The sequence below is a fragment of the Sinocyclocheilus anshuiensis genome, unplaced genomic scaffold (genome assembly GCF_001515605.1).
Source record: "Sinocyclocheilus anshuiensis isolate Anshui unplaced genomic scaffold, SAMN03320099.WGS_v1.1 scaffold782, whole genome shotgun sequence".
NCBI lineage: Eukaryota > Metazoa > Chordata > Actinopteri > Cypriniformes > Cyprinidae > Sinocyclocheilus > Sinocyclocheilus anshuiensis.
Genome location: NW_015546111.1, coordinates 238,324 through 253,224, shown reverse-complemented (window position 1 = coordinate 253,224; position 14,901 = coordinate 238,324). Strand labels below are relative to the sequence as shown.

The window sequence follows — 14,901 nt, the reverse complement described above, 5'->3', positions numbered from 1 at the left end:
CCTAGCACACCCGCCATACCTTGTGATTAACTTTTTGTTGTAGCGTCTCTCATATGCTGCACTGATGGCCAATGAGGCAATGAAGGAACAGTCTGACACAACCGTCTGCAAACATGAACAAACAAAAGAACATTACATGAGCTAAAAGTCACATGAACAAACAACAGAGCTTTCTGAATGGCAAAACTGCTTTAAATAATAGTCAAATTTATTATTGGTTAAGTTGTTTCCTGTTAACCGGCTGCTAAAGTTTGAATGAGAAGCAAACTTAGAGATGCATAAAGCGTGACCTGCTTGATGCTGAAGCTGGACACAGTGTAGATCATGGTGGGGTTATTGCAGATGTCATCAGGTCGAACCCAGCGTGAGAATATGGCTTTCTGCTTCGGCGACAGAGCCAGTTTACCACATTTGTCCCTATGTAAAAATGTGACAAATCTTTTGACAATGCAGCATTTCACATTGTTATACGTCTACTGCTCTTAAATATACCTCTGATCAAAAGTTTGTTACACAAAACAAAAACAATTTAAGTTTAAGTTTGTTATCAAAAGTAATTATTAAATTAAATGATTAATTCATTAAATTAATATTAATTAAATTAAGTTTGGGATGGGTACGTTTCTTTTTTATGTATTTCAAAGAAGTCTCTTATGGTCACCAAGCCTGCATTTATTTGATCAGAAATAAAGTAAAAACAGTAATATTGTGAAATATTATTACACTTTAAAATAACTGGATTCTATTTCAACATATTTTAAAATGTCATTTATTCCTGTGATGGCAAAGCTGAATTTTAAACAGCAGTTACTTCAGTCTTCTGTATCACATGATCCTTCAGAAATCATTCTTATATGTTGATTTGGTGCTCAGAAACCAGTTTATTATTATCAATGTTGAAAAAGGGTGTGTTGCTGATTATTTTTGTGGACACTGTGATACATCTTTCTTCCTAGGATACTTTGATGAATAGAAAGTTAAAAAAGGCACTTATTTGAAATAGAAATATCTGGAACATTATAAATGTCTTTACTGTCACTTTTGATCAATTTATTTTGTCTTTGCTGAATAAAACTAATAATTTCTTTAAAAAATAAAAAAATAAAAAATGTACTGGCCCCAAACTTTTGAAAGGTAGTGTGAGTAAAAGCAAAATACAGCTTTTGCAGGGTACAAAAATACCAGTGAATGTCAATGAAACAGCTGCACTTGTATAAATTACACTCGTACATAAAATACTCACGAGAATGGAACAGGAAAAGCAAAACGTTCCCTCAGGTCAACTCTCATGAATGGAACATATTCAATTCCATTTATCTTGGAGGTCTTCCTACAAAACACACACACACACACAAAATTAAGAATATAATTTCAAGATTATATTTTCAAAAAGACACCAAACTTTTTTTTTTTATATATGTATGCATTATGTCGAAATAATGCTGAAAAAAAGTAAATATAAAATACACTTGTGGCTGATATAAATGAGACATTTTTTTTGGTTATGGCTGATAACGAACAAGTTAAAACCCATATTAATATTATATAATATTTAGCACAAATAAAATAAAAAGTACAATTAAAAATTTAAAAGAATTCTTGTAAATGCCACAAGTCAATTTAGGCATCACAACATTATACATGGACAGCATGAAAAAACTACTTATGCATGGTAACCCTCGTTCCCTGATGGAGGGAACAGAGACATTGTGTCGAAGTTCAAACATTAGATATTTCACGATTCGATTTTCTCCCGATTTTTTTTTTTTTTTTTACAAAATGAGATTTGAGAAAAATTATAAATGAAAAGATGTCCTTTTATTATTGCTTGGACAAAATGCTGAACATTTCTTTGTGAAATTGAAATATGAAAACTTAAAACAAACCCCAAATCAAATAGGCCTAAATAACACAAATAAAAGACATCTCTTCATATAAACAAACTAATGCTTTGCCTGTGCCCTTTCCAATCAGTTAAGAGGCAACCACTGGATTTTAATCATGATCCAAACAAAGATTCCGCGTACATGCTGCATGAGCATGCTACATAAAACATTTGAACGAGACAAAAACAGCAGACGGGCTGAATGAGAGCGCAAATTCTCTCTCTGCCAGCAGGTAGTGCTTGTGGAACAGCAGCGATACAGCATTTCCTTGGTTACCGCTGTAAACAAAGCAGCACAGCGCTTGACCCTATTGATGAATGCTGCTTTAATATCCATTATATAGAGTCAAGATGAAAAGAAAATATCATCTACATTTTTCTAAAGACAGTCAGTTCCCCTCAGAGATACATTTATATTAACACCTACCCACAATTGTATCACGATTCGTTTAATATCTCAACCGATTTGAATTGTCACATATGTGTATCGATTTTCAACCGGCTCGCGGTGCATCGTTACAGGTTGGTGACGTAGAGGTTTCTGCTCCTAGCTGACAAAATCGTGGAAGGCATCGCACTCCTCAAAGTATGCACCGTGACCCTCGGTTGCGAGCGCAGTTCCTGCAGAACCTCTGGATTGGGGCCACCCTCGTGCAGCTTTTTCAATGCCTCGGCCTGGTAGACCTTCAGGATTGCCATGGATTGCAGGGCAGATGCAGCTTTTCCAGAGGCCCTGTAAGCCTTCGCCACAAGGGAGGAAGAAAACTTACAGGCCCTGGATGGGAGTCTCGGGCAGCCCCGCCAAGTGGCAGCGTTTTGCGGGCACAGGTGCACTGCAATCGCCCTCTCCACCTGATGGACCTCCGTGAACCCCCTTGCTGGACCCCCGCCGAGGATGGTGAGGGTGGAAGAGCCGGTGTATCTTGTCCTGGCCAAGTAGGGGGCTTTCCACGATTTCGTCAGCTTCTCATGCACCTCCGGGAAGAAAGGAACTGGGGCTGGTCGCGGCTAATGTCGCACTCAGCACCCAGAAAGCAATCATCCAGCCATGAGTGTTCAGGGCAGGGTGGAGGAGTCCACTCAAGCATGATGCTTTTGGCTGCCCGGGCAAGCACGGATGCCATCTCAGCATCCGCCTCAGACTGAAGTCGTTGAGTTGTCAGCTTCGGATGGTTCCAGCCCGCCCTCCGATGCTGCAATTGACAACTTATCCTCACTGCAAGCTCCGAATGAGAGATTGAACTCATCCTGAGACAAGCTCTCAAACTCATCCGGAAGCTTGACCAGAAGACACGACACGTGAGAAGAACTAGAAGTCCACGGGGACTCACCCGGCGGAATCACTCTCGGCTCCCCAGGCTCTTGCCTTATGCACATCGCTGCGGCCTCATTCCCAGAAGTAGAAGGAACGGAACGGGAAGCAGCAACGCGCCTATGGCCATATCCTCACAAAACGGACATGAACCATCCACGAGGGCTGCTTCAGCACAGGCACGGCCCAAGCATTGAACACAGCAATCGTGCCGGTCAGAAGGAGAGATGTAGAAACCGCAACCAGAAGGACATGGATAGAAAGGCATGAAACACACAATTCCACCCATGAGGCTCTTTCAGAGAATTTACTCTTTTAGAGGAAATTTGCTCTCAAAGATTGCCGTCGAAGCACCCAGTGGTACTCTCACAACAGTTATCTGTGTGAGGGCAAGGGAGAGACTGCTCCCTGTGTCATAGATCCAACGATGAGGAGATCGAGAGGTGAGCGATGTGCCGCTTCTCACAAAGAGACGCTGCATTTGGCACCGAAGAACAGAACGAGTGAGCAAATGCCAGGCTGGCCTATTTATACCCAAATATCCAGGGGGTGGCCTGCTATGCAAATTTTGCTGCCAAATTCATTGGCCTTTCTCAATGATGTCAGAGGTATCTGGGCTCCCAAGTGCGACCTCTAGTGTCAGAACTTCGACACAACGTCGATTTGACTGACTGAAAGGGAACAGATATTCATTTTGAGATTTACAATTTGATACTATAATAAAATTATTAGCACTTTTGTAAGAATAAATGTAGTGAGTGTGAGATTAACAGTGATCAAAATGCACACAGAGGAACTGAGAAAAAATCATTAAATATCAGACATCATCCTTGCTCTCAGCCTACCTGAGCACCTCGATCTCCTCCGCTGTGTAACGTTGACCCTGTGGCTCGCTGGACTGCACTGCTCGGACTGGCTGCGGTTTGTCATGAAGGGAGAAGTCTGGGCCTAGTGGAAAGAACTGCCTCACCTGAGCAGGGCCTTTGGATGCTGAGAAGACGGGCTTGTCCTGATTCGCTTGTTTACTAAGAGAGTCTTTCAGTCCCTCTGCCCTGAAAAAAGAAAAGGAGATGAAAACAAAGGATAACGGGTAAAATGTGCATTGTACTGATTGTGCATTGTTCTATTTTGAAATGTGTGTTAGTAGTGAGTTTAATAATATTCTATGGTAATCGTCAATATGCCACAACTGCTGTCGATACTGCTGTTGATTTTGTGGTATTTCACCCATAATATTCATAATACACTGGAGTATTAGTATTTTAGTATTAGAGTAAACAGTGAAGCACCTGTCCAGAGCCTGCCGAGCAAGCTGCTTCAGTTTCCCCTGTAGTGCTTGATCTGATGTCTCATTGGACTGTGTGGGAGAGAGAAAGAGGTCAAAGATTACAGGGCTTGGCTCAGTTTCTAGTTACAGAGGAGCCCATATAACTGGCAGTGAGAGATATGAAACCAGAACAACCAACTTAACACCACCACCTGTTCCAAAGACATTACTTCAGAACTGCTGCTAGTATCTGAGTCCACATGTGTAGTTATAATGAAATGATATAGTTCTTTATATACACACACTACTGTTCAAAAGTTTGGGGTTAGTATGATTTTTTTATGTTTTTGAAAGAAGTCTTATGCTCACCAAGGCTGCATTTATTTGATCAAAAATACAGTAAAAAGAGCAATATGTTGAAAAAATTATAACAATTTAAAATAACTGGCTTCTATTTTAATATATTTTAACATGTAATTAATGTATTCCTGTGATGGCAAAGCTGAAAAGTTATTAATTGTTAGTTCTTAATATTTTGGTGGGAACCATGATACATTATTTTAGAATTCTTTTATAAAGAATTCAAAAAAATCTTACTGACTCTTTATTGACCCTTTATTGACAAAAGAGTCTTTTAAAACTCAAAGCATTTCCCCTTATGTGATGACTCACCGCTTGAATACACAACTCCACAGCCTGTGTATAGAGCTCAATGGCCTCATCTGTGTTTTCCTTCTCATCCTCTTCAAAAGCCTGTGTCACCAGGAAGTACGCCCTCTCCAGATCCAGCTGATGCTTACTCTTCAGAGGGTCAGTGCTCTGTGCTTGAACTAATCACAGGGATTCAGTCAGGAAACTGTGGGGTCCTAACACAGTAAGGCCTTTTAAATTAATTCACACAAAAATCAATGCCTTTTTTTATTCAACCTCATGTTGTTCCAAACCCATGTGAAAAAAAAAACATTTACTTGGGCTTCAACTTAATGGCTTTATTAGTCATATGATCGCTTAGTGTGCAGCGAAGAAATATATTTAGGATCACAATCATTAGTGTATACAGAGTACAATAATGGTGACAGCACACATCCTTGTGGGGCCCCCACACTAATTGTTTTGAGATTTGAAAGTATATTATTAATTTTAACTACTTGTGTTCTGTTCTGCGAAAAATCCAAAATCCAAAAAGCAAGGGAGTCTAACACACAATAACATTGGTCCAAGATCTTATCCAACCTAGTCATCACTTTGATCTGCTGTTTGAATCTGGGCATGATCTTCCTCATATCAACATGATTAAAGTCCCCAAGAAACAATATTGTTGAATCTGGATATGAGATTTCCAACCGCATTATATGGGCAGTCAACTCTTGAGCTGCCTCATTAGCTGCTGCTCGAGGTGGAATATACACAGCAACCAGAATAACAGAAGTAAAGTCTCTAGGCAGATGAAAAGGTCTGCACTTGATGGTTAATAGTTCCAGGTTGGTAGAACATACCGTTGAAATTACCTTTGTATCCGTGCACCACCGCTGATTCACATAAAAACACACGCCTCCTCCTTTACTCTTCAATGAACTTGAAGTACGATCCGCTCGGAATAAGTAGAATCCCCGCTGATGTAATGCGAAATCCGGGACACTCTCATTCAACCAGGTCTCGGTTATTCACTGAAAATCTTAATATCTGTCTTAGTTATGTCCAATTTTTTAACAATTTTTTTAAAGAAGTGGTTCTCAACCTTTTAGACTCAAAGACCCTCCATGGTCCAAATATTTGAAGGCCCACCTTGGCTAAGATATTTTCTCTGGTATTTCTATTGTAATTATAACAATGCTGCTTGTTTTTAAACATTTTCATTAAAGAAAAAGAAAAATATCCATATTTCAAACATAATAAACACTTTTTTCTCACTTCCGCTGACTGTCATATGCAGAAGCTGTGCAGGCGGATGACGTAAGGCATTGACGTTGCGTGATTAGTGACGAACGCGGAGACAAAACAAAACAAAATGCCGTTCATGAATTAGAAGCACAAAACGAGGATTTGTAAAGAAAAATGTCAGAGGATTTCGATATAAGCCAAGAGGAGACTGGTTTTCCTTTGCTAAATTAAGGAAACTTTGTTTCCTTTGCTCCTGCATTTCTCAGAGGCGCGTGACACATACGTTCTACGTCATCCGCCTGCATGTCTTCCGCGTACAGTCAGCGGAAGTGAGAAAAAAAGTGTTTATTACGTTTGAAATATGGGTATTTATCTTACAAAAATGCATGGATTCTCTACAGGAGGCCTTTATTCACTCCCCGGAGCCGTGTGAGGGACGTTTTATTACAGATGCGTGCACTTTATTTCACGCCTTCTGAACTGTTGACAACCAACACCCGCTTACCCACATTGAAAGGCTTGGAGGGACAATTTTTAATATAACTCCAATTGGATTCATCTGAAAGAAGAAAGTCACATACACCTAGGATGCTTTGAGGGTGAGTGAAACACAGGCGAATTTTCATTTTTGGGTGAACTAACCCTTTAATGACAGAATTTTCATTTTTGCGTGAACTATCCTTTTAACAAAAACTGGGAGTATTGATATATTACATTAAATGTATTAATCATGATTCATTTTGTGTTTCCAGAAGATCCAAGATTCTCATTTGGTAAGGTATTTAAAGAAAAAAATAGCCATTGAGGGGGAAGATAAATTATAATTTTTTTTTTTTTGCTTATATCTTGATTTTTGTGTTTTTAGCATTATGTTGAAGCTCACTTACTCAATCCTGTTGCAGCGGTTAATAGATCACTGAAATGAAGACTGTTAGTAAATAAAAACTGTTCCTCACACAAAGCTAACATATGGTTTCAGAATATTTGGAATTCAGCACATTAGTTGTATAGGTCACTTTAATTATACGTTTATTCCCTTTTTGCCTGTGTTTTAAAGCTTCAAAGCTTCAGTACCCAATCATTGTTAAAAAGAGCAACCGATACAATTTTGTGTTGCAAGGGAGAAAGTCATTACAGTTTTGTAATGACCTAAAGGTGAGTAATCAATGAGAGAACATTAATGTAGACTACTCAAATGTAATGCTGTTCTCAAATGACGAGAGAACAGCGAATTACATTTAACTGTGAACTAGAAAATCTGACAGCATTCATTTGTGATTCCCAAATGCTGCATTAGTCACCACCACTTTCAAATGTGCTATGAACTATGTAAGCTTTTTAAAGGTTGGGCCGTGGAAAATATGAGCATAATTTCTTCCATCTACATCGACGAGGAGGTTTCAGTTTTGTTGACCACAGAGAACGGCAGAAAAAATTCAGCCCTAAAGAATTAACTTTAAAGAAGTATCAATAGATGAAAACAGCTTTTTGATTAGGTCATATTGTTATTAGTTCACGTAAACTGACCGGCATTGAGTAGAGTCTGTACTCTGTCCAGGTACTCGTTCACCTTGTCTTGGATGCTCTCTAGTTTGGATCCAGCCATGCCTGCATAGATGAGAGCCTGGGCAGCCTCCTATTCAGAGCCCAAAACAAAATATATCAAATATGAGTTTAATTCAAATATATTTTATTTGCCATAACATGGAACAAGCTGATAATTACATTGAAGAATAAAGCCTTTTCAGGAAGTTTAAGGTAAGCTAGCTTTAAATGTCTAATAGGAGAACCTTACCTTATAGTAGAAAACAGCTTCATTGTATTTCCCCTTCTGATCATGCAGTACAGCTGATTTGGCAAATTTAATAGCATCGAGTTCAAGAGCTGTACAATCCATGATTGATGTTTAAATGCTGATAACTGAGTTCAGCTTAACCGGTATGTTCTTCATTATAGGCAGCAGTTCCTCCTAAGATTTGCGTTTCTTTCTTGGGTTGTTCTCGTAACTTGAACTTCCCGACCTCGAACTCCGAAATAAAATAAGGCGAGACTGAAAAATATTGAATTCAAGGAGATTTCAAACTTAGTGACTCTAAATAAGGTGTGAACACACAACGATTTAACTTGCTATGATGACATCAAAACAAATCCTCGAACCCGCAGTACTTCCGGATGCGGTGGGCGTGAACTGATGTTGTCACGAGACGTCATTGCTTTCAGAGTCGTTACAGTCCGAGTCATTTCCGCGAATCGGTTCCTTCAAATAGTTCATTTAAAAGAACCGGTTCAAAAACAATTCAGTGGTTCTTATTTCATTTATTATGTGGTGCCTCACATCCCTATCTCTATTACATGTTCCAGTAAAGCCACATGCACCGATCTATAATTAGATGCCACATTTAGTTTTTTTTTTTTAATTCAATTTTATTAGTAAGGATGATCTTCCTAGACAGGGACACATAAAAATCACTGAAAAACAGTCATTTTGAACCTAAATATAATTAACTTGTACATTAATTACACGATACAAAAAAAGTTTTAATTATCTTCGGTTCACCCTAAACGCTTTATATGTTCTTTGCTTGTAAGTAACGATAAAAACGTGATCGGTTGTTGGTTCAATTAGTTTTTTTTTTTTTTGTTAGTTTGAGAAGATCAGAACAAAACGTTCAGGTGTGCGTTTCCCAAAAGCAACTATGGTCGCAAGTTCCGTCGTTACCATAGCTAACGATGCTTTTGGGAAACGCACCCCAGTCCAATTCATGAACAAATAATTTGAACTGCTTTTGTAAACCAAATCCACTAAAACGATCCGATCCAAAGAACGATTCACTTACGAGTAGGACATCTCCGTGATTCGCGTAGCAGAGTGTGGGAAAATCCACCACTTCCCCCCATAAATGAGTAAAATGCGTTGGAATTATTTGTGAAATTCTTAAAACTTCCCCTATGACTGGAAATATACGCTCATGTTGCAGCTGTTCAAAAACACTTGTAAACAAGCACGCGTGTGTAAGCTATTACGTAGGCTATCTATGGCCAACAGAAAGCTTATAGGCTAACTCTGCAAAAGAATCCAGTGATAGTGTTTAAGAAGTATCAGAAGCTGGTGATGATGTGTGATTTAGGACACACACACACGCACACACACATCCATAAACAAACACATCTGATGCTGTGTAATTTTAACCTAATGCTTTTGTTATGAATGAGCTGTTGGCCATAAAATGTTGTTTTATAGGTTTTATAGGTAGAAATGGACTTGTAAACTGTGACCCTAGTGTTAATAAAGTCTGTCTGGATGTTGTTAACCAGTCGTTGATACTCCTCTATGTGGTTTTCATGCTTTTATGAAATATAAACAAGGAAAACACATTGTGTGACTTTATTGCTTATGGTGAAAAAGAAATTAATAAAATAACAAATATGTTTAACTCTAACACATAGCCTATACTAAGATTATCCCTTGATTTTGAAATAATGATTTTATTTTTAAATAGGCCTACTGCCGATTGAGTCAAACTGTTTTGCAGGGCACAGTAGGCTACACATATCCACAGCAGACGGAACCACTCAGTCTTTAATCTTTAAAGACATTAGATGACATTACAGCTGGACATTAAAGTCTATATAGTCCATTAAATGCAGACTGTAAACATGTCACTGAGAAAAAATGGTTTGTCTACATTTTTCCTCTGACTAAAGAGGCATAACAATGATTGGACATTTAAACATGTCAAAACATTCAGGTTTTTTTTTAACTCAAAGCAAAATTGGCAAAAATTGGCATCTGTGCATTTGATGGGAAATATAAATATGCTGTTTGTCGGTGTATCCTCATTTAAAAATGCTGCAAAACAAAAAGCTATATTTAACTGCGTGCAGAAACATCAAATTGCTATAGAATTTGTTTGCACCAAATCACGGCTTGTTGGCATGCCTACACCCTGGGTGAATTTCTCAGGAAAAACAGAAAGATAGCAAATAGTTAATCAAGAGTGACTGAGAGAGGGAGGAATATCTCCAGTCAGTGCCTCCCCTAGAACAGCTGACAACCCCATATGGTTGACATCATGAATCATTTCTGTTAACATGCACTCTCTGGGTGGCCTTCAAATGTACTAGAAAGACTCAGAATACACATAATACATTTAACAAAAACGAAAATTAAAGTGGACACCTGAAGAGTTTCCACAAAAAAATGAAGCAGCACAACTGCTGCTTTATAAGAAATGTTCCTTAAGCACAAATTCAGCATATTAGATTTATTTCTGAAGTATCATGTAAAACTGAAGCCTGAAGTAATGGCTGCTAAAAAAAACCATCAGGAATTCACAGGAATAAATTACATTTTAACTTATATTTTTGGCCGTATACCTCTTTCATCTGTACTATACCCTTTATAATATTTTGTTTTTGCCATTGTAAATCTGGCCCCAGATCTGGTACCTGTTCTAAAATGAGTTTTCTGACGCTGTTTTTGGAATTGTGACTTATCTTTGCGCCTTTCCAGATTAGTGGTCTGTTCATGCTGCTTAGTTTGGACCAATTTTGTATTGTGGTTACATATATATTTAACTTTAGAACCATGATCATTTGATTGAGATGAGGCAAATAAAGCAGTAAAACTTTATAAACAACAACAACAAAAAATAATTCCATGTTGAAATGCTTTGTTTTTAATACAGGCCTGTTCATTCACCTTTTGACAGAAGTCACAGTCAAGACTAGAGAACACAAGAAACACTGAGAGACTTATAAATCAATGTCTTTGACCCAACCCTTTGAAGACTACGAGAAACACAAAAAGAAATCATGTTTTCCTTATATCACAAATTTGACTCACTAAAAATGAGAGAAACAAAGAGTTAGAAAGATGAAGTGACCTCAAGCGCAGGAAAAACTCTAACCTTTATTTTATTTTCAACTCAGTTTTCAATCAAAACTGATAGGTCATTTTATCGGTCAAACTGAAATTTTTTTACTATATTATCTAAAAACCAAAGCCAAGATCAACAGCTGCTGCAATCAGAGAACATTCAGTACTAAAAGAATTCGTCCTTTTAAAACCCTTGTGTTGTGCTCAAAACCCTATCACACTTTTGATGTTCCAGAGCAAAAATGACCCGGCCTCAAAGAAATGCTTATAAATCACTCAATATGCTATATTATCACCAAATATTGGATTCAATCTTTTTGTCAACTTCTTTTCTTTCATTTAGGACTGGTTTTAAATACTAAATAAAAACTGATGAAAATGTGCACTGTTTATCACAATAGTGTGCTTTAATGTTTAATCAGGGAGTTTGTTTTGAAATGCTTTTATTTTGTACAAAATGGCAAAAAGTCACACTTGTGGTGTTCCCAGTAAAAAATGTCCAGCCATTCAAAGTGAATGGGGAAGAATGAAAGTAATAGAAACTATTAGTGTTCAGGAGCATGTTGATCATGTTCACGTTCACATATGTACGTGTGCTTGCAAACATAAAGGCCTTGGACCTGTTCATGTTTGGATGCATGTGTGGCAGGAGGGGCGATTTTTCTTGCGTCATTGTTGTCCGCTGCCTATAAAAACGGGAACATATGTGCTGCCTGAAATGCGTCACTTGGTGGGCTGCTGCGTCGTTAACGCGCTTCCGTCACTTCCCGGAATCGGATGAGAGTACTGGAGACGCTGATTTGTTTGGAGAGTGCTTCTGTTTTGACTCTACGAGTATCAGTAAGTATTTGTTTATGCATGTATACATTGGGATGAGAGAGAATACATTTGGCAGAGTAACAGTCTCTCTTTGTTCATAGGTTTGGTGACGGCCTGTAACTGCATTTCAGTCGGGGTGCTCCGCAGTTGTTTACGGCTGCAGTGCTTTCCTGTTTCCAAATGTCACTTTTTTTGTTAATTTTCCTGCTTTGGCTGTTCATATTGTTTTGTTTGCTTTTTTTGTTGTATTATATTTTGGTTTCTGAAGTTTGAACTTTGTTTTCAATTCTAATTATATTTTTGTGATTTTTCTTTCTCTCTCTCTCTCTCTCTCTCTCTCTCTCTCTCTCTCTCTCTCTCTCTCTCTATCTCTATCTCTATCTATCTATCTATCTATCTATCTATCTATATATATAAAATATTATTATTTGTGATGTCATTAATTGCAAAATTTGGTTTTTGTTTGTTTTGACTGGTTGATTGAGCTCATAAACCAACTTGGCTCCCAAAGTGACTGTTTAGTTGATGTGTATTTTCTGTGTCTTGGCAGGGGCTGAGCACCAGGGGCAGAGTGACAATAGGTATTGAGGCTTTCATGTTCTCACAAAGCAGACAAAAGTTTACTAATAAATGCTTTAGCACAAAGACAGAGCATATAAATATTGTTGAACCATGAAATGTTCTCAATATGGCAGTGCTGTTTTTTCATGTCACAATGGTCAGATTTGTTGTTGCATGACATTGTCTCTATATGACAGTGTCAGTGTTATTTTTTGTGACAGTATAAATATTGGTTTGTTGTTCCATGAAATGTTCTCTATATAAGAATCTTAAATATATAGTTTGGAGAGTATCCACTGAACGTAAACAGCGTATGCTATTCTGTGTCAGCTGTTTAAGATGAATTTCATATTTTATTAGAACTGCTGAGAGAAAACACTAAAGTCTTAAGTATCACAATCTGCACAAGGACACGAAGATTGAGGATCCACATGCAGTTTAGGGTATCCAAAGCCATAGACTTACACAGGCATGAGATCATAGACAGGGCAGGCAGTCAGTCCAAAGAGTATAAAACAGGGCAGATCAAACCATGACAAGGGTACCAGCCAGGAAACACAGACTCGAAGCAGTGTGACAACAAACAAGACTAAGCACGGAATGACTGAGGGAACAAGCAGAGAACAAACTAAGTAACCAGTAACAGGTGGGAACAATCAGGTCTAATGAGTCCGGGCAAAGGATGATGGGACATGTAGTTTTTTTAAGGGAGAAACAGTCTGGGGTGGAATGCCCTCATGAGCACTCTAGCTGGAGATAGTGACATTGAGTCTAATAACTATAAACTGGAAATGTAAATGAAGGGAAGCTTCCTTTTTCAGTGTTTATCCCTTAAGTAAACAAAGGAAACGCATTTCTGCAGTGGATGATTGCTGTAACTGAGTAATCTTATAATCAAAGGAGCTTAAACACTTCCTCACCATCTCTCACTAGAATTGGATGCAGACTTTATGTATTGTTATATGGAATATTTCCTCTCAAGTGCATCAAACACTAAACCTATAATGTCAGTGTTTCATTTTGCTACATCATTTTCTTTTACTCTGTTCAGCTGTATTTGATAAAACAGAAACTGCAAATGTTTAGAGCTAATTTCCAACCTGGTTCTGCAGCTCTCCATCAGAATATCACAGCTCACTTTTATCCATGTTTGTCTTAATGAAATTGGAACATCTGGAATGGAACATCACTGATGTGTGTTATCATCTTGACATCACAGAGAAGTTCTAACAATGATTTCAGCCAGGTGTTTTGTGTCAAAAAATAGCAGTGAAATATTGTCTTAAAGATAATACATTGTTTTATTTAATAGAATGAATGATAACCCATTATTCACACTTATTAAGGTAACAGGAAGTCAGTTCATAAATACAGAGCATATGGAACATTGACATACGTTTACTTTTTAATTTGTTAAAAGGATGGTTCACCCCCCCAAAAAAAATCTGTCATCATTTACTCACCCTCATGTTGTCATTACAAACCTGTATTCCTTTCTTTCTTCTAAAAGTATTTCGAGAAATGTGTTTTTTTTTTGTCCATGAAAGTCCAACAAGCTAGCAAGTGACCAAAAGAAGATATAAACAAGAAGACCAAAAGAAAAAAAAGAAAGAAAGAAAGGAACTATCCCTTTAGCATTAACTCTGCTCTGCGTGTGTGTTCACGGTGTCTGTGTGTGTTCCGGTGTGTGTGTGTGTGTGCACTTGGATGGGTTAAATGTAGAGCACAAATTCCGAGTATGGGTCACCATACTTGGCCACAGTTCACTTCACTTCACTTCACTTCATTTATTAAATCTAATCTTGCTTGGTGGTATTAAAAACATTTTACAGCATAATTTGCCTTAATTTGACTTAGTGTAAAACAAAACCATACTTGAGGGCCAGATGGTACATTAGCAAAATTCCAAGGAATCACAGCGAGTTGCTGACCACAGTGATTCATCTCTCACTGCTCTTTTGGCCATGAAGGGATATTATTATACAAGGCAGTCTCAGCTGTGTGAGAGAAGTAAATAAATGCAGATCAGCTGACATCCCAAGAGCCCAAGAAAGATGGCATATAACCAAAAGCAACTGAAACAAGATTCAACTGGCCAAAGAGACCATTCATTTCAGTTTTTCCCTTGCAATCTGATGCTTTCTGTGAAATTGTGTAATTTGGTAGTTATTCAAAATTCCAAAATGTAAAAACAAAAAATGTAGTTCCTTCACCCTGGCACTAAAATAATCCGTGTATCATTCGATCATTCGTTTTTTTATTTAATATTGAAAGTAGAAAAATTAGAAAACGGCTCC

The 14,901-nt window shown here is 37.9% G+C and overlaps 1 protein-coding gene across 1 annotated transcript in view; it reads right to left on the bottom strand.

The window, feature by feature from the left end:
- The window catches only part of capn7 (calpain 7), a 16,030-nt gene extending 7,515 nt beyond the window's left edge, over window positions 1–8,515 (bottom strand). The window contains exons 1-8 of the mRNA XM_016502453.1: window positions 8,141–8,515; window positions 7,873–7,981; window positions 5,137–5,294; window positions 4,487–4,554; window positions 4,043–4,249; window positions 1,244–1,330; window positions 291–417; window positions 20–105 (exon numbers count right to left, since the gene is read on the bottom strand). Of these exons, the coding sequence (XP_016357939.1) occupies window positions 20–105; window positions 291–417; window positions 1,244–1,330; window positions 4,043–4,249; window positions 4,487–4,554; window positions 5,137–5,294; window positions 7,873–7,981; window positions 8,141–8,242 (944 nt within the window). The 5' untranslated portion in view covers window positions 8,243–8,515. The remainder of the gene's footprint in view (window positions 1–19; window positions 106–290; window positions 418–1,243; window positions 1,331–4,042; window positions 4,250–4,486; window positions 4,555–5,136; window positions 5,295–7,872; window positions 7,982–8,140) is intronic.
- Between the last annotated feature and the right edge of the window lie 6,386 nt (window positions 8,516–14,901).